At 40.7% G+C, this 20795-nt stretch overlaps 1 protein-coding gene across 3 annotated transcripts in view; it reads left to right on the top strand.

Annotated features, from left to right (window-relative positions):
* Positions 1-20795, top strand: part of hoxb3a (homeobox B3a) — a 50480-nt gene that overhangs the window by 24895 nt on the left and 4790 nt on the right. Inside the window, exons 2-4 of one of the 3 annotated variants that reach the window (XM_085351336.1) lie at positions 11023-11112; positions 11213-11732; positions 14778-18616. In XM_085351336.1, coding sequence (XP_085207462.1) covers positions 11023-11112; positions 11213-11732; positions 14778-15649 — 1482 coding nt within the window. In that variant the 3' untranslated portion in view covers positions 15650-18616. Of the gene's footprint in view, positions 1-11022; positions 11733-14777; positions 18708-20795 lie in introns of those variants that run through there. The other 2 variants (XM_085351335.1, XM_085351334.1) reach the window with 2 other exon arrangements.

Raw genomic sequence — 20795 nt, 5'->3', positions numbered from 1 at the left:
CCAAAAGTCCTTTCACCCCCTCTGAGACCCACTCCTTAGTTAAACAAACTGGAAGCAGATGAACATGTAAGACTTCTCTCTCTCTCTCTCTCTGTTTCTTTCCTTGGTGCATATCTGCCCTCTGAAAAATGGTGTTGAAAGTGGTATGTCATCTGCAAGAGGGGAGGAGATGAAATGTGTTGCAGTGCTAGGTTTGTTGTTGTGTCTGTGATGTCGGTATCAATGCTGCATGGCTGTTCGAGCTCATTACACTTGAAGAAACTCTGCAAATAGACTTGATGAAAAAGTCTTTTTTGGACACAAAGAGTATGGACATTGACTGATCTCTGAGGAAGGTGGTGGTGATGGCAGTGGGTGTCCTTATGGACATGGAAGTATCCCAGAGTGTAACAGGTATTCCATCTGTTCTAGAGAAAGGTGCGTGTCATTGTGATAAAACGTATTTTTATTCAACAAAGCATGTGTGAAATTTAAAAACTGACTAATTTTGGGTTTATTGTGGAAATAATGTTTTGAACTTTGAATCTTTTAGAGTAAAATGAGCAAACATGGAAGAAAATCAGATATAAATTAATTCCGACAAACAGTAAATCATTATGTGACATCAGAATGCCAAAATTCTGATGTTAATATTTTCATCTTAGAAAGCATGAACTAGCAGCTTCTCTTCTGTGACTCCATTTGCTATCTAAATAAAATGCTAACCACTGTGATCATTTGAAAAGAATGCAAGTGGCCGGAAGCCCGCTGAAGTTGCACATGATGTCAAATCCAGAAAGTGGATGCACACGGGGGATGTGCTCAGCAGATCTGCTTAAACAAGCCTTAAACAAGCTATCTATAGCTTGTTTAAGGTAAGGTCAGATTGTTTTAAAGTTCTTAGGTACCTCGTCATGGAAAGCTCCACAAAAGAGTTACCGGCAGAGTTATCTGACATCATAGACAGAGATTATTTAAAACCTCACAGCTGACACCAAACACTGACAAAGAAAAAAAAAATCATTGCGATGTGGTTAAATAGATAAATATCAAGCTAGTTTGAATAATTATAGAAACAGGTGGGTTGCAGGCATATTATCAATGACATTCTAACTAAAATAAATTTGCCAGTGCCAGTATGGAAATGCTGTTTCAATAACTGCTGCTGACTGAAGACCTATACTTTAAAAGTCTACTGACTTATTGAGTCTGCCTCGACTGCTCATGCTTGCAACTTAAAATAAAGCTGAGTGCTAAAGGTTATCAGAGTCTGAGTCAGTGTTCAAAGCAGAAACTGGAATTCTAGTTGTGACCAGTTGGTTGATCATTGCAGAGCTTATCCATTGCTGCTCCAGGGTCAAAGGTCACTTTTAGAAAGCTGTTATCCAATATGTCACTGTATGAGTGCTTCAGCGAGAGCTTTCAGCTTTTCCTGTTAGGCACAGGATTGAAAAAATATAGCAAGGTGTGATGTGTTTCAGTTGTGTTTGAATCATGTCCGAGGTCAGAGGAAAACAAGCACTAAGGAAATTGCAGCAGAAAAAGAAAAAGATTTTTTATGTCCAACTAATCTCACTAAACGTGTATCTCTAAAGACTCAGTGTGTGCATATGTTTTCTGAAAAAAAACTCTGTGTGTGTGTGTGTGTGTGTGTGTGTGTGTGTGTGTGTGTGTGTGTGCGTAAGTTTGGGGGAGTGGGGTGGGGGGGTGGGGGGGGCAAGACTGGTCTGGTGATTTCACCGCCAGACCCGGCAGAGATAAGAAGAGAAAGCCGAAAAGCACGAAACTTTTTGCACACCGCGAAACTTTGAAGCCTAGCAGTGAGCAGCATCAGGTCCCATAAACCCTCTCAGCCTTAAAAAAAAAAATACATCTTCGTAAAAAGTAGTAGACCTGTTAGCTGTAGGATGCAATGGAGTCTCAGAAAAACAAATGCCTTCGTTATCCTAATCCTTGAATGTTTACAGCCAACTATATGCTGCAGTATTGCTTTATTTATTAAAAAGAGAAAGAGAAAATCACACACTTGTTTCATTTCGCGCTCCTTTCCTTTCCCTCTCTATGTCTCCATCTCCCTAGAGTCTAAAACCTGCTGTTCACATCCACTTCACATTCTGATAAATTATGGGCCAACAGCCTTTGTTGCACACCTTTTTCTGCTGCTTCTTTGTCGCTCCTTTTAAACTTTTACAGAGAAAAGCTTCCATCCATATTGTGGTATTTTGAGTCCTGGTTGCAGCCAGAACTCCCCTTCTCTCCCCCAGCCTCCTCTTCCTCTAAGAAAAAAAAACGCTCATCAGCTGTTCTGGGGGCTCTAGGGGCTCTGGAGGCGGCCTCCTGTCTTTGTCTCGGCGTACAGGCTAGCTGGCTAAGCTAGTCGGCCCTTGCATCACTTTCTGGGCAACTTTAGACTAGTCCACTCCTGCCTGCTCTGCGGCTGCAAAAATCAGACCGTAACCGGCGGGGCTGAGGGGGAAGGGGGGCACACTGAGGAGACCCAGACTGAAGGAGCTGCAATGGGTATGCACAGTAGCCAGAGCGGTGCGTGAGTTCTTGGATGGAAACGATAAATAACTTTATAGCAGCAGGAGCGGTAGTAGCCTGGTGGTAGTAGTAGTAGTGATGTAGACTTGTGCGGGGAGGTCGGGGGATCCTTTGCGTTTGATTTATGTGTTTGGGTGAAGTTGTCAGGAGCAGAAGCAGAAGGAGAACGGCTCTGAGATTTTATTGCAGCACTTTAATAATAATAGCCAACAACATGGAATACACTTTTCATCCTGTGATCCACTTATATAATTATACGGTTCCGCTTTACGCAGTGTTTACGGCCCCGCGCAGCAGCAGATGGATATGTGTTTATCTGTGGACAGAGCTAGATGTGATCTCTTGCTGTGGGTCCTCAGCCCGGCAGTAAGACTGTCCACAGGACTGTCCAGGATGAGTGTTTTCTCACTCAGTGATGCTTGAGTTATTTATGGGCCGCGTGGATCAAACAGCTGTTTGCCTTATGGGGCCTGTTCTCATTTTGGTTCGCTCCTCTTTCTCTCTGTCTCTTTCTGGTTTTTTTCTCCCCCCTATTTTTTGCTTCTCTTAAGTCCCCGTTTGGTGCTTAACAGAATTTATGACTTTGGAAAGTTGTTTTTTTGTGTGGGTTTTTTTCGGATGTGTTCATTATTTATGAAGTTTATTTAACTTTTGAAGTTTTTAAACGAGACCCTGCATTAAATTCTAATGATCATTTTTAATAGCAAGAATCAGAATTTTGATGCAATCGGGGCATGCCTTTCGATTTCGATTGCAGTTTTTAGATTTCATATATATATATATATATAATTGTGTTAATCCGCGTGTGTGCTAACTGGAGCATTATTTCTGATGGGTAATTATGATTTACGCATACAGTTTAGCTATTTATGTATTTATTTATTGCACAAATCCTTCTAACCTAAACAAAGTCTATGTTTATATATTCTAGGCCATTGCTACAAATGAACAATTTCTAATGCATTCTATATATTCCATAACTCTATTCCCTACATAACTCATTTTGGTACGCTGACGGGATAAGCAAGATTATTATTGAATATGAAATCATGCGTGTTTTTGTTTGTTTGTTGTATTTATTTATTTTATTATTTTGAGGGAAAGAAGACAAATGTGTAATTGTGGTAACCAGACTCAATAACATCTCACACCCTCTAGCACAAAGGTCACTTTTAGAAAGGTGTTAGGCACAGCATTGCCTCGTTCTTTGTTGTTGTTGGTTTTTTGTTTTGTTTTTTGTTTTTGTTTTTGTTTGTTTGTTTCTTTTTTTTTCTTTTTTTGTGTGTGAATTATTTAGGGTTTGAAGTCAAGCGGTTGCTGCTGACCCAACCATTCGATTCGAGTACAAGAGGTGACCCGCCTCTGTATCTGATTTTACCGAGATGTGTTTGATTGCATATGTCTTCTTTCTCTTTCCTACCCTTTTCCCATCCCCTCCGCATGCCCCTTTTCCCGCAATATACGTCAGTTCTTAGGAGCTTTCTGGAAGCAGTTTTCCTCCATTAAAACTTCAGGGGAAAATAGGAAATATTCCGGTAAGTTCGGACTTTTTTTGGCATTATTTGTCATGATGCAGCCTGCATTAGAACGAAGTCTGAAGTTTGTGCATGGGTGCTGTGTACACGCTAATAGAATTATAAGATGAGAAGACAGTGACGATTTTGCAACGTGGAAGGTGCATGACGGGTAGTTTTTCCTTTATTTTTAGACAATTAGGACGCTGCATATGTTGAAAAAAACAATATCCTGTGCATATTATATTGATGTGTAGAATGTATACTATTTCTACAGGAACTGATTTGTCTATTCGTAGTAGAAGTATTCTCTCTATAATTTAATTTATATCGTTTAAGCATAAATGCAGTTACATATATATGGAAAATATTTATGAAGTTGAAAGTGATTGTAATGTTGAAATTCTACGGGTGTGCGCGCGTGTACGTGTGTGAGTGATGTAATATCGTGTAATGACACGTGCTTATGTAATATAATCCTGAGGTGTGAAAGGAAGTGTATGATGGCCGCGGGTTATAGGCAGAAGCATGGAGGGTCAGTTCATCATTTGATAGACAGTTATTAAAACTGCATGTTGTAACTGCGGTAATGGCATTAATGCTACCACTGTTCATAGCCTATTAATACAGCTATATTTACATAACACAGCAATTAAAGTGACAGCGGCTGAATTAAATAGTTCACAGTTGGAGTCCTGTAAAAATCATTCTGCACTTGTGCACGATATTTTAACATTGGCATTTCTCAAATCGTTTGAAAAACAGAATCAAAGGGTATCCCTGTGTCATCCTCAGTGGCCTACATATCTATAGTCCCAAAGGAGAAAGAAAGTGGAAAAAGGAAAGAAGATTTCCATGGCGCAGGAAGGCACCGCGTTTTAGTTGTGAAACCCAATATCCGTGACTCAATCCGAAACATGCAGAGTCGATGCGCGTCTTCCATCCGAGAAAAACAGCCGTCCTCCACAAGCACTGGCGTGCTTTTGCAAGTCAGTGCATAGGTGTAATCCGTTCTGCTTATTTCTCCACATGCACGTCTCTCCCACACATGGAAAAAAAAAAAAGAAAGACAAAAAAGTAGCTGATTAGCTTTTTGGTTAATGTGTAATGAGGTTGGTTAGCAGATCCTTCAGTCCACACAAAGGCTGGTTTAAAGGAAAAGTTGCAGATGGACACATTTCAGGCTCCCACCTTCCACCTACACCGAGCTCATCCTCTCATTTCTGCTGCCCACAGCGAATGCTATCTGTTTTAAAGTCGGGCTGTTTACACACACACACACACACACACACACACTGCTGGGTGCTAGAGAACTCATAAATCTTACGTAGCCATAAACGACAGGAGTAGCGTCCTGAATAATAAAAATAGAGGGAGCGGGGGAGAGTTAGAGAAGAGAATGTGTGTGTGTGTGTGTGTGTGTGTGTGTGTGTGTGTGTGTGTGTGTGTGTGTGTGTGTGTGTGTGTGTGTGTTGGGGGTGGGGGGTGAGGGGGCGTAATGACAACATCATAGGACACCCCTCATATTTTCATTTCCATTTAGGTCTCTCTCTTTCACCCCTCTCTTTCTCTCAGGTTTTTTTTCACTGTTGGTTATTATTTTTAAGCCCACTTCAGTTTTCTTTCTTTAAGTGTTGTTGCACTGCTGCTTCATCTTCCACCTCGGTGCTTTCAAGTCAAAACGCAAGACTCTTTAAATGCTTTCTTTAAAACCCTGTTAGTGAAGCTTTAAAACCAAATTGATCACATACAATCTTTTTTTGCTATAATGTTAGCGTAATGTGCACCTTCTATGTTAGTCTTGTCCCTCTCACTCTGTCCTCCGTTACATACGTCTTAAGTGACGTTTATGCGGCGAGGCAGCAGCAGAAATATTGAAAAGAAATTCTGAAAAAATCTTGAAAACTATTTATGATGAAGGAAATTTACATTTAAATGAATGCTAATATTTTATCCATACTTTAAAAGAGTCGGATTGATGTAAACAAAAACACATAGCAAAGTCATCCTGCCGAAAGAGAAAACTACAGGAGCTTAGCCCAGGAGCTTAAGCATTTTCCCCACAAACTTTGCATTTGTCGATGATATGTCCCAAGCAGTATTTTCAGATGAGGTCAGCAATTTTAATAAACCTTTTACTGTGAGCGACTGTCTTGTTTTATATGTTGACCTCACCACGTGATTTTTTTTTTTGCTTGTTGCCTCCTATAGACTTTAAAGTACACAGATGCTCTCTACAATTTCAAAAATAAATAATTAAAGCTAAATGTAATACCAGGTTAACTTTATAGACCATAAAATATAATTTATGATTAATAATGATACACATCGTTAGTGACACTGTTTGGACATTTACTAGTTAACCTGGGCCTGGTTAGAGAATGCCCACGTGGCCTATAGTAGCATATAGACAGCCTTTAAGTGGGATTTTTAAAACATCTAAAAAATACTTCTATACAAACCTCTAAAATATAGGTTTATTGAGAGTATTGCCTCAATACCCTCAAAAAAGTTCAATTTGTTAAAATATAAACTTTTAGGTTATATATAACCAATATAACAGGAAGTGAAAAGCACAAAAAAGTCAAAGACTTTATTAGAGTTAAAGTTATGGTGACACGTGGAAAAAACAATCTACATGTGTCTAGCCTGCTTGCATGGCTAGATCCAGCTCAATTAGCATAATTCTTGAGTGACGTTGACTTTTTGATGAGGGAATCATCTCGTCCAGCCGTCAATCTGGTTACTCCGTTCGTTACAGGGCCTGTGAGAGTCTCTGATACTGGGGCATATTTTCACCATCATAACGAGAATATCCAGGCTACTACCACAACCACAAAGAAGACTGTAGGCTGTAAACTGGTGCTGCTGCTAGCCGTGTGCAAGGCACACACCTATAGCCTACCTAAGACCGAAGCAAGGAGCACAGATCCGGGGCAGACGGGAATAATACCAGGGGAAAATGAGCCTCGGGGAGACTTAGAGAAGAAGAGCCGTAAGGAAATAAAAAACAAGAATAGAAAACTACCTAAAATAAGATGAAGTGACATTTTGTGGCGGACATACTCCTCTGTGGCTGTGTGAATGACTGGCCGGCCGTGTGAAGGACAGTGGCTAAAAGAGAAAGAAATTTGAGGCCATTGTTATCAGCCAGAAGCGGTGCAGGCAGCGCTGGCGCTGGGGTGGAGGGTGGGTGGGGTGGGGGGGATGGGGGGAGGCGGGGGGTAGCAGGCATGCTCCCCGGTAAGCTCGTTCAGCTCATGCCCTAACTAGCCTGCCTGTAGCCTGCACCGAGCCCGTCTGTTAATTCTTCCCGCACACTGAGCCCCCGCCGATAGTCTTGGATCCCTCCGACTCTCTCATCCGCCAGTCGTTCATGCCACAAGGTGTCCTGTTCGCGCAGCCCGGTCTGCCGCTGCTGGGGCTTCAGGAGGTGTTGTTGAGGTGGTGGTCGCGAGCAGCCGTGCTAGTCTCGAGACAGCACCGGAGGAGTAGCGGGGTTTGCGGAGAGGAGAGAGGAGAGGAGGAGGAGGAGGAGGAAGAAGAAGAGGAGAGCAAAACGGACGACCAAACGAGCGGATTTGTTATTTAATTATCTGTTATTGTTGATTACCAACTGAACGCGTGCGAGGACTAATCTATGATGCGGTGCTGTTGGGTCCGTGCCGGACTGGACTGGGATCACCGGTGCTAAGGCAGGTAAGGAACATCATCGGCGGGCAAGCAGGCCAGCCGGTCATGCGCGAGCTCAAACAACAAGCCAGAAATACATAGTGTGTTTGCTCGCTGTGCAGTTTGTGGACGCGGAGTGGCTGGCTCAGTGATTTATGGCCTGTATGACTTCAATCCCGGTTCAAGAAGAGTTCACAATGCTTTAAACTGCTGTAGCTACCCGCCACAAGCAACCCCCCTTTTTCTTTCGACCGTCCATCTCTGTCCTTTTCTGTTCAGCTTTTTCCGTCCTCATCTCTTCCACTACGCTTTCCACGCCTCTTCCTCACTTAAATTATATTTAGGAGCGATGGCCGGCTGTTTTTCTGTAATGGGTGATGCACTTTTCTCGTTCAATTTTTGTCCCTCCACAGGCTCCTGTTTTATTATCATTTGGGTATATGGGATGCATTGTAATTATTCCTAAAATATTTTGATGGTGTAATTTTAATCACACATGAATATTTAGCGCCTTTAGCGATTTCAGTCTAAAATGAGACCGTGAACTTAGCAACAATAGCTCAGATATGGCCAATTCTTTATTGTTTGTCGTTTAGAGTCTGTATAATTGGCCTCTCTCTCTCTCTCTCTCTCTCTCTCTCTCTCTCTCTCTCTCTCTCTCTCTCTCTCTCTCTCTCTCTGTTAATGGGATAAAGAATACGTGGATTGTCCAAGTTAATGCATTCTCTCTGTCTCACTGTCTACATAGCTCTTCATGGCAGACGCCATTTGTAATTTTATATCCCAGGATAAAACACAGACACTGGACACCAAGGCCGACCCGCCTCCTCTCTACCCCCCCCCCCCCCCCACACCACTTCTCTTCCCTCTCCCCCTCTCTATCTCCCTCTCTGTGTTGTTTTTGTTTGGGTGGCTGTTTCTCTGTCAGTGTAAGTGGATTATTCAGGCAGGCGTCTAGCAAAGTTGGTGATTGTATTAAGCTGTAGCACTACAAGCCAGGGGCAGAGACATTACGTGTCCCGTTTAATGGCGAAACAGCGATATGATTTAATAACATATTCCTCCTACACTCACTGCCATGCCCCCCCACTCCCCCCCACCCGCCTCCATCTTTCTCCCTCTGTCGTTGGGACTATTCCTTAGAGTAAATAATTAGGATTCCAGGTTGTCTACTAGAAAGATAAATGGGTGACATGTGTGACGTGCTGAGAGCCGGAGAAAGGCTGGACTATTTGATTTTGAGAAAAAAATGGGAACACATTTTAAAATAGTTGAAAAGTGAATTATATTATTTTAGCACAATTTTACCAATCTATAAAGTTATTGGTGACTGAACTGCGATTTCTTGGTGTTACTGGTAGAAGACAGATATCAATAAAACAAATTTGATGGTTTTTGTTGTTATCACGCTGATAGCATTACTATCTCCAATTCCTTCTTCTAGTATCTTAAGTTATGTTGGCGATATATCATTCAGGCCTGTTCTTTATATATACCGTGTGCAGAACCATCAGTAGGCTATATGAAGTAGACTTCGATACACACAATCCTATTTTCGGTGCAGCTTTCATGAAGCTCGGGCCTGGTATCTGTCATTCTAATGTATCGTCTTACCTTCGCACGTGCTTTAGCAAATTCTTTTCTTTTTGTTTTGTTTTTTTTTTTAACCTTATTTTTTTCTATACATTTCTCCTAAACGAGATCCACTATAGCAGGACTAATACAAAAATATCTTCGACATTAGAGCGAAATAAAAGAGATGGCTAATAATAGTGAGCCGTTGTTGCAATATGGAGCCGGGAGCCAGGCTAAAATACTGGTAGGGTTAACTTGGAAAGCCCCAGTAGGCCTAGTTTTAGATGTAGCTAGTGCTAGCGCTGCTCAGCTTGTGTGTAATGGAAGAGCTGCTTCATCTCCTCTTTTCTGCGTCAGACAGTTTATCTCCACAGAAGCAACGAATGCCAGGTGTTCTCTCGTGTCTGTCAAGCCGGCCTTTTACGGCCACAGGCCCACACCAGCGGTGAGCGCAAGATACAGTGTGTGGAGGCTAACCCTGCTGTTTTTCCTTTCCTTTTTTCTCTCTTTCTCTCTTTTTAACTAAAGGCGCCGTGATTGAGCATTCTGACAGCTTAACCCTCATGGGTTGTTGACTAGTGAAATTTCTGCCGGGAGCCTCCTTTCTTTCTTGTCTTGTCTTTTTTTTTTTTTTTTTTGCAAAAAACAATATAAATCGTATATTGTTGAGCGCAATTACATTTTATAATATGTTTCCATTTACTGTTTACCTCACGATAAATCAATCAATAAATCAGTAAATACATAAAACATTACTTGTATACTGAGATCCGAGTTCTAACCTATACTTCACCTTTTAAATACTTTTCGTCATCAGTAATATTTGTTACTTTTTTCTCCGTTTAAGATAGATAGATAGATAGATAGATAGATAGATAGATAGATAGATAGATAGATAGATAGATTGATTGATTCTTTTTTATGGGGGAAAAAACCCTGGTGAAACAAAAATCCTTTCCGCTTGGATTCCTGTGAGTGAAGACAAGTGAGGTAACAGCAGAGAGAACACAGTAAATCACAGGCGGAAAGTAGAGGTTGACAGAAATAGACTACCTACATCAGTCACAAAGGAAAATAGATATGGGCCGTGTCCACTGCCGCCATTACACATAAAATGTCGTTTTCAGCCCGAATAACAGCACACTTTTGATGGTAATTCTTTATTAGGAAAACTTCAAAAATAACGAATATCTCTGGAATGTATGGAAGAAGAACCAACATATCTTAAAAATTTATGATGATGGATTTTAATTTATTCTGTTTAAAAACAAATCTAAGTAAATTGCGTAATTTTCGTTGCATAAAAACAGAAAATAATTGGTTAAAATCATAAAAAAAATAAAAGCCATTAATCTACAACTACAGATTAATGGCTGTTATTGATAATAACAAACTATAGCAGTAATAAAAACTGCAGTTAATTACAATTTAAACAGAAATTGCAACATTAAATAACTGACCCACCCAGCAGTGTGTGTGTGTGTGTGTGTGTGTGTGTGTGTGTGTGTGTGTGTGTGTGTGTGTGTGTGTGTGTGTGTGTGTGTGCATTTGTACAAGAAAGGCTGTGCAATGAGATCAGAAGAGCGTCTGCAGGCTGTGCACTGGCCTCCAAAGGGAGGGGGATGGGGGCTGTGGAAAGAAAAGCAGTGGTTTCTATTCACGTCATGGTGCCTTTCATTCAAGGAAGATGGATTTATCTTTCTCATTTCTTTCTTTCTGTCTCTTCCTAACCTTTTAGGTCAGGTTGCAGGGGACCGTTGGAGAGACACCGTCACGTGACCCCCGGTACCAAATGGTCTTCCGGCAGTGGCTCTCAATAAGGACCGGAGCACAAGAAGACGCCGCCACTTCTCACAGAGATGCAGAAAACAACATACTACGACAACTCCTCAACACTTTTTGGTGGCTACTCATCCTACCCAGTGCAGGGGGCAGCAGTGGGAGCAGGAGCAGCCGCCAATGGCTTCGGGGGCTATGATGCCCCGGTCCCAGCGTCTCACCACCAGCCGATCTTCCAGTCGGCTACCCATCTGGATGTGGATTCATACCAGCGCTCTGCCTGCTCTTTACAGTCACTGGGCAGTAATGGTGGCCACCAGCAGCAGCAGCTAGCCAAGACCAAGGAGTTGAATGGCAGCTGCATGCGGCCCAGTCTGCCACCTGAGCACCACCCTGGCTCCCAAGTGTCCCCTCCACTTCCCCCCAACCCCAGCAACGGTAATACTGGGGCTCAGCAGCCAGGTGGCAGTACTGGGTCCTCCTCACTCTCTAAATCAGGCACCAATAAGTCATCTACTTCTTCCTCCTCTACATCATCTTCCACATCGTCTTCATCCTCTTCACTGCCGCCCAACCCAACCCTGGCCAAGCAGATTTTTCCCTGGATGAAAGAGTGTCGTCAGACGACTAAGCAGAAAAACTGTTCACCCAGCAACAACTCTGGCAATGGTGTGTTCCAATACACCTGTCTCTGTCGGTCTTTCTGTCTTTGCTTTGATTTCCCCCATGGAGCACCACAGTTACAGCACAGCCTACCTCTTTGTATCTCTCATTATTGCTTTCCCTGGCTCCCCCAGTCCTTCCTTTCCTCTTTCATTTTCCTTCCTCATTAGCATCTTTGTTCCTATTATCCCACATCCCTCTTTCCTCACCTCTCTTATCAACATCCTCTTTCCAGCATCAGATCCCCAGAGAATTTACAAGGTTTCTTAGGCTTTTATGGCAAGCCAGGTTCCCACAGGCACTAGCTGAGACAGGGACTAGTAGCCGCCTGTTCTGTTCTCTCTCTGTATCTGGTGACTGAGTTTATTGTAGTTCTAGTTAATTTTGGTAGTTAATAGTGTAGCTGGTAAGTGGAGTTTACTAAAGCCATTGATCTCTGAGTATTTTCAGTGACCAGTTCACTAACAGAATGGTTACGTAAGCTCCAGCTTTAGTTTGTTTCCATTAGTAAAAGACGCTAAAGGTCTAATGTAAAACTGTCTGGCCAATATTGAAAACTAAAAGAAGTGTTCAGTAAAATACATGAAAAGGGAGGAAAACCCATTTACTTCTATTAGCAGCAGAAAATCCATGTTCTGTGATGTGTCAAAAATGAAATGTTTGCATGCTATAGGGTTACGGTCAACACCAGTGATGAATTAGACTTAGCCCGTAGTTAAAATAAAGACTTGAAGCAGGAAGAAACAGCTGGCGTGGTTCTGTTAAGAGCAACTATACCTTTAAAAGTCAGGAAAGAAAAAGGTTGTATTTTGCTTTGTTTTGAATAGCAGACAGGTAAAAACAACATTGTGCAGTTTTACAGTCATATCCTGGAACTACTTCTTGATGAACAACAGTTGGAATTTGCATTGATCTTCTGGAACCTGTCAGGGATGGAGTTGTTAGGCTAGTCAAATTTCAATGACAAAATGTGAAGCAGTCATGAAAAAGCAATCTGTTTGTTCAGGTACATCGGCATAAATTGTAAACATTATGTTTTGAGACTTTGAAACTATATGTAATTATATGAAATATATTTAATTCCTGCAATACATCTTTACACTCTTTCAACAGAGAGAATGTATCACCTTGGCAGCCAAGACATTTTTTAGACCAAATGAATTATTTTTATTATCTAACTCTACAAAATTTGTACATAAATACAGAGAAAGTATTTTCTAATAACTAGATTAAATATTTGACAGTTTCGAAATTGATAGATAGAATTACAAGAATAACAAAAAATATATTTATTCATATTTGACTGAACTGGAAAATTTTGCAGACATTCAGAGATGACAAATACCTGGTTTTACTGGGAATTAGTGTCAAATCTTAGGAAAAGAATAATAGTTAAGCGAGTTACATAAACCTTGTTGGCAGGCTATCTTGAGATGACTTTCTTATCAAGTAAGACTAAAAACTTCTCTAAAGACATCACTAAGGTAAAAATATAGTCTATCAACATGCTGCCACAAACCTGCAACCAGTAGCTTATACCTCTCTTCATTCTTCCACCTCCTCCTCCCTATCCTGCACTTCTTTCTCCTTTCATCACTCCATGAAAATGATTTGCTTTCCGATTGCTCGCCTTTCTTCCTTCTCCTCATTTTTGTTGCTCATTGAAAAGCCACTTTAAGTAGAAAGATATTAACAGGAAGAATTTAAATGTCATGTATGATAACAGATAAATAGATTTTCAAGGAGAGGGTGAGAGAATGATGAACAGACATTTGAAATGGAAGATATTAGCATCTGGATGATAAATTTGAATACCATCAGCATGTCTGATAACGGGAAAAGAACACAGTCATTGAGGCAGACAGATATGTTATTTCATTTGGTGGTTATCATTCAGAAAAAATGAATATGAGTGTGATAATCATATTCAAAAACATTTCAGCTGACCAGACAAAAAACTGAAAAGAGATTAGACTGTTTATCAATGAAAATTTCAAACAATCATTTAGAGAGTGTCACTGCTCCAGACTAGTTACTGCTCTCATCTTTCCATCTCTGTTTATAGAAATACGATAACAAAGAAAACATAATGAATGACTGGATCTAGGTTTCCTTAAACTGTACTGTATCAGCTGTTACTAATGAGAATGCACCGCTAGCACGCACATACAAACATTTATATCAGAGGCTGCTGTGCCACACGTGCACACAAGGATGAGAGAGGTTATGTTGTTTTGAGCAACTGTATAACATAATCAAAAACTCAAGATAGGAAAAAAAAGAGGTTGAAGCTATCGGATTATCCCGTGTTACTGTTTTAGTTTAACTATCAGGTACTACAGTTTTAAAAGCACAGGAGTTCATTGCCATATGGAAAATTCTGAGCTAAAGAAAATAACTTTAGACTCAAGCTATTTCACTTTCATCACTAGTTGTCTCAGAACTTCACTGGATCCACAAATGTACTTCCTGGGAGAGAAAATGATAGGAAACAGGTCTTTATCAAATATGCATGTGTTCAATCCCTTTTCTCTAAACAGCTTTCTGTTTCTATTAGAATTCACTGTTATAATGACATAAATGAGATGAGAAGTTTGACTTTTCCTGGCAAGCAAATTGAAGTGAGTGCAGGTCAACCTCAGTTCCTGCTCATGAGTCCTTGTGCTGCAGCTGGTGTTGCTGTGGGGGGTTTGTCTTTCCAGCCAAGATGCAATTTAGCTTCTCTCGGCCAGCACTGGGGCCTCCACAGCTTAATAACTGCCACTGTTATGAAGTGTTGACAACTAATATCAAGGGATTCAGTCGGCCTGCTAGACCCCCCCTCTGCTTTATTAAGAACCTGAATGCTTTTAATTTCCTTCAGCATGCAGCCTGATTATGTTATATTCTCTCTACCTTTCTCGATCTCTCAGCTTTTACCTTCTTAAGATGCCAACATTCTTTTTTAAATATCCTTGGTTTCTTGCCTTTCTTCCACTGTCAACCAGGTATTTTTCTGTGGGTGGCTATGCCCTCATGTTTTCTCACATTCACTTTTTGTTCTCTTGTCAGCATCAGGAGGAGCTGAGAGTGGCAGCAGCGGGGAGAAGAGTCCAACTGGTGGCTCGTCAGCATCATCTAAGAGGGCTCGAACAGCATATACCAGTGCCCAGCTTGTTGAGCTGGAGAAGGAGTTCCATTTCAACCGGTACCTGTGCCGGCCACGACGCGTGGAAATGGCCAACCTGCTCAACCTGTCAGAACGCCAGATCAAGATTTGGTTCCAGAACCGACGCATGAAGTACAAGAAGGACCAGAAGAACAAGGGCCTGAGTTCCAGCTCTGGAGGGCCCTCACCAACAGGCTCTCCTCCTCTGCCCTTGCAGTCTTCTGCCAGCTTTCTCAATTCAATGCACCCAATGGGAGGGGGAGGTGGAGGAGGCAGCACAGGCTATGACGCGCCATCTCCACCATCCTTTGGCAAGCCCCACCAGGGAGTGTCTTACTCCATGTCCACTGCCTATTCAAATGTCCCCATGAAGGGCTGCCCCCCCCAGCAGAAGTATGGCACCCCAGAACAAGACTATGGTGATCCCCATCCCCACCACAGCCTAGTGCAGGCTAATAGTGCTGGCTATGGGACACCCACCAATATACAGGCCAGTCCAGTCTATGTGGGGGGTGCTAATTATGTGGAACCCATGCCTGGCTCAGGGCCTTCCATGTATGGGCTTAACCACCTCGGCCCCACCCCACCCCACCACCAAACCATGGACTACAATGGCGCAGGGCCCATGTCAGCTGCCAACCAGCACCATGTGGGTGGAGGGGGTCCCCCGGGTCCCTGTGACCCACCTACACACCCGACATACACCGAACTGTCGGCACACCACACCTCGACTCAGGGCAGAATCCAGGAAGCACCCAAGCTCACTCACCTGTAGCAGGTTTGGAACAAAATGACAACATACAAAAAAGTGAAGACCACATCGAACAAATCATGGCTCACAAACAGACTTACACATAGGGAGACTAGTGCTGCAGCAGGATAGCATGAGAGGCAAAAGAAGACTCACAGGGGCCGTCCAGTGGTTTGTCCTGAGCTCTGAAGTCACAAAGGGGAACAGCCAGTGTTGGGTAGTGTTCTGCCACCGCCCTGTTTTCACTGCCTTCATAAAGAGCTCCACTAAATCTGATTAAGACGAGACCTTTCAGTGCTACCTTGAAACGGCAGGTAATTTAATTTTAAAAAGACAGCAGTATCGAGTATCACAGATGAACCCAAACCTTTCATATTGTCAAATAACTTGATGAAAGGCATATCTGCATATCCAATGCTGGAAACAACAGCAGTGTATTATAATGCAAACTCTTTTTTAAAATAGATTTTTCAAACTTATTAAACTAACTAGTATAATGTCTATTGCTCTAACTTTATGTAACACAAACTTTAAGTAACACAAATTTTAAACCATATTGAATCATATTTGAATTTGGATTAAACATTTAACTTTTACTTTAGTGGTATAGTCATTTTAAAAACGAACCCATCTACACAGTATTCCACAGCCCCAGGGAAATGAGGTGTATTGTAGGGAGAGGTCAGGTGTACATTCAGTCCCCATGCTGCTCTTTGCTGCTGCAGACAATGCATATCAAGGAGCTTGTCTTATGGCAGAGATACATTGGCAGCTGTTTAGTATGACAGGATCCACGTTGAGCACCGTTGTATAGTCATTTGTCAGATTGAGACTGAAATGAAAACCACCATGTTCGCACAGAAAAAATCAGGAAGATTTGTTCAAAACAGCATAAAAAAACCCTAAAAATTTTGAATTTAAGACACTTAGCAATAAGTACAACATTATTAAAACTAATTTATTTTATAATTTAATATAATGCTTTCCCAGACTATACAGGTCTCCTGATACTGTAAAAAACTGAGAACTTAGTTATGTTTCTATTTTTAGCCTTTCAAGTAGAAAGTGGGGTGAGGAGTGATTGTGTGTGTATGTTGGGCACGTGAGCACAGCAAATTCTGGAGTAGTTTAGCTACTGTGTATTAAAAGGACTCTTTTGGAGGTAGCATTTAGTCTAAAATTGTACTTTGATACTTAATAGGACACATATATGAACGCAGCTCTCCCCCTTCTAAATGAAATGGTTGAAATTTTAATGCCCAGTTAACAAGGTGGTTAGATTTATGGTGCTGAGTTCTCTTCCCCTCCAGACAACACATGTTGTTGTCAGCCAGGTTGAGCTATGTGGAGGACTCTGTCTCTATACCAGCTTGCGAGAGAGAGAAAAGAAGGAGACAGAGTGAAATGGAGAGCAGAAATATATAGCTGGAGCTGGCAGAACACATCTTCTCCTGCAAAAACCACTCGACGGTCACTGTCCCTTTCTGGCTCCTGCTGTATAACCATCTCAGACCCAGTCTTTACTAACCCACTGTCTCTTGTCTATGGCAGCAGCACATGGGTTCAGAAGGAGGCAAAACCTCCCACAGTTCCCCAGACTACCCCCCCCCCCCCACCACCACCACCACCACCACCACCTCCACCCCCTTTCCCAACCACATACACACACATCCATCACACGGACAGCCTACCTATCGCTCGAACAGGGTTTAAGAAGCTATGAGCTCAATTGCTAAAGTACTCATCGACACACATCTGTGCTAAGCTACTTTAGCTAATCACACCTTCATGCACACACAGCAGTGCTAAGCTAGCAATGTTTCATCAACACACCTCCATAGCCAGGGTACGCCAGCTGTTGACACCTTCAAACAAACACACGAGAGGACATGGAAGAAACATTTAAAATTCCTTATTTTAGCACATTATTGACACAGGGTAAATGCGAAAGAGCAGAGAATATTATTTATTTATGTTGAGGTATATCATTGCTGTCTCTCTCTTTCTCGCTCTCTCTTTCTCTCTCTTTATCACTTTGGAAGAGTTAACTTACAATAGAGGACACCGATGCATAAAAGTCCACACTTTCTCCTGTGTTGTTTTGTTCTCACATATCTTGACTTTTAACATGGATACAGGGTATATATTTGAACAAGAAATGCATGTCCCAGAAGTCAGAGCTGCTGTGTAAAACACATTTTTAAAACTACTGGGTTTATTTGCTTGAACCATCAGTGAGTGCATACAGTGCACACAGAGCCTATGCAGTGTGGAACAAACACAAGCAGTGTGCGCTCGACTCTCTCTAAACTTGCTGATGTTTAGGAAGTGAATCCCTGGTTTTGTTTTTAAAAGTGCATGATTTACACAAAAGCTTGCCACATCTGGGCATCATTGTTGCACTTAGAGTTTACATTTTGATGGTTAAAGGTAAAAAAAAAAAAAAATAATAATAATAATAATGAAATCTTATTTTGAAGACGAAAGGCCCTCCAATCAAAGCGTCTTTTGCCAATGTGTGTTCAAGTGAACATTCATATAAAATATTTATTTGTTATAGCCAGTTTAAAAAAAGACTTTCTGTTTTGTATGACTATTATTTATCCTTCATGTATTTATATCGAGAAAAAATACTGTACTTTTTTAGTATTTACCTGTTATGAAAGAAAAAAAAACATTGTTTCTTCTTGTCCATTGTACTAAAGTTACATTTTTTAGTTCTTGTATTTTAGAAGAAAATTAGTAGTTTTTATGTTCCTATACTGACCCTTGTACATAAATGTCCTGGCTTGTACAGGGGAAAAGGCAAGTGTGGGGATTGTTGAACCACCCATGCATAGTGGGAAAATATAGACTAACTATTAGATGGAAAAAAGAACAAGTCTTTTTGGAGAAAAAACAAGTTCTTCTTTTGTCCTTTGTAGATCCTTTTTCTTTCACTGTTGAGAGAGTTGAATGTTGAACAATTCTTTAATAAAATGTTATGTTATTCAGAGCTAGCCTCAGTGTTTTAAGAATCACAGGAGTGTAAAGCTTGATTCATGCTGTTTTGGTAAAAAAAAAAAAAAAAAAAGACTGAAAAGTCAGCATCAGATAATGTTAAAACAAGCAGAATACTACTATCACAGTGAAGGTATCAGCAGAGAATCCTGCTCCTCTTATTTAGATTATTATGGTCAAACGAATGCTGGATTTCCTTGGGTTAATATGAAATATCAAATTTACAAATAGGAGATTTGTTGCTAAGATAAAGTTACAATTGCTATGATTATATAAATATGTAAAATGTTGATTATCACAACATATTCAGTATGATTGAAAATTCTTCAACCTACTAAAACCTTTAAAGCCACCACACAAATAAGCAGTTAAAACACAAATCTTATAGATACTGACATGTGTGAAAGACATGCTTGTTATTTTACTTAGATAACGCAAACACAGTGCCTCAAAAATGTCAACACAAAAGAGGAATGGATTTTACTGGCTTTTTTCTAGATGTGCAGTATTTAGGAAAGGTGTCAAATAAAAGTAAAATTCCAAGTAAATTTGCTTTCTAATTCACTTCATACAATCGTTGTTTTAGGTGCTTTTATAAAAGATGAACTCAGAAATGTATTTATGATTAGCCTAGACTTTTTAGTTGGTTAAAGGCACTTTGTGTTGTATGTGTTAAGAGACAGTGATATGAGTGTTTGTATCATTCCATACAACAAACAGTTTTTACTAAGATTGGAGCAACAGTCCTGACCTTTTAATAGCTAAATCTTCACACAGTCTAAACAGCACTTTTGTTGCATTAGTTATAATCTCAATCAGTAAGAATTAGAAGTTAAACATTCACCATCCCATCAGTCTTTCACTGCATTCTGTAAGATTCCGTACTAAAAAGTACCAATTTTTTAAGTGAAATAAATATGCATAAAAATACCTTTAAAGATGAAAGTAAAAACTTGAACTCAGAAACTCACAATAGGACTTGGTACTTGTTTCAAAAGCCTCTAGAGTGCATAATAGTGTCAAAAGGTTAAATCAGATTGAAAATTTGACTGTCAAATTTGTTAGATAGTTAGTATAGTATAGAATATATATAATGTAGATATAATATAGAAACAAATGCTGCTCATAAACCACAGATTAGGTGTGGCCGTGACTTAGTTCAAACAGCTTGTCTCTGATTCAGAGATGACCTGACTCTGGTGCCAGTAGTGAATACTGGGTCGGTGTCTGAGGATAAAGCATCACAGTCAGAAAACTTACAGAATTGTCCAAAAAAGAAAAGACCTTTAGCTTTCAGAAAACCTTCTCGCTGCTTCGCTTTGCTGTACAAACTAGAGAGAAGAAGGGCTTTATTATCTGATACCACTGTAAGAATAGGAAATGTATAAATCACCACCTATTACTCTGCTATTTAGTTGCTGTCTGGTATTAATTGCTGGGATAGCAGCAGCAGCCATCCTTTTTGCTAATATCAGGTGGTCTTAAGGTTGGGATTAATATTAAAGTACAAAACCTTTTCCTACAAAACCTGAAAAATAAGCACCAGATACTGTACTAATGTGTTTTGAGTTTTTGTTTTCTTCTGGCAGCTGTTTTTTTCTGCGGGCTCAAAAAGTTGAATAAAAGAATGAGCACCAGTCCCTTCAGTCAGATGCATTTTGGTGTCATGATCAGTTAGCTGTCCTCTGGCAGTTTGGCTTTTGACACGTGTTCAGCAGTGATTATTGTCACTAGCGGTGAAGAAAACATTCAGTTTTGGTGTGCTGAATCCAGTCATTACTGCAATGATGAAGATCACTTTATAGCAGGAAGGCATTCAGTAGCCAGGCCAAACAATTTGATTTATTTTGCTTCACTGCAGCTCTCCTTAGGTATCAGTGTTTATCCAAATTAAGTAACAATTTGGCTTGACGCAGTACCAATACTAAGAATTTTCCATTCCTTTTATGTATGTATGCATATTCTTATTTATTTAGTGTTGTTCTTACCACTTTTCCAAGGTGACGAAGAAATCTTCTGATGCTAATTTAATGCCCCCAGCTTTAAATCAAAAGACAGATAAGCGCTCTGACACCTCAGGATGTTAATCAGTCAACAGAAAATACTGGCTAGTGTGCAAAAATACTGAAATCCAGTGAGTGAAAACTCCAAACAACAGCTATAGGAACAA

The sequence above is a fragment of the Diplotaxodon limnothrissa genome, linkage group LG4 (genome assembly GCF_057381915.1).
Source record: "Diplotaxodon limnothrissa isolate DT_005_m linkage group LG4, D_limnothrissa_male_GT1.1, whole genome shotgun sequence".
In the NCBI taxonomy this organism is placed as follows: domain Eukaryota; kingdom Metazoa; phylum Chordata; class Actinopteri; order Cichliformes; family Cichlidae; genus Diplotaxodon; species Diplotaxodon limnothrissa.
Note: the sequence above shows the minus strand (reverse complement) of the source record. Positions and strands in the feature narration are given on the sequence as shown.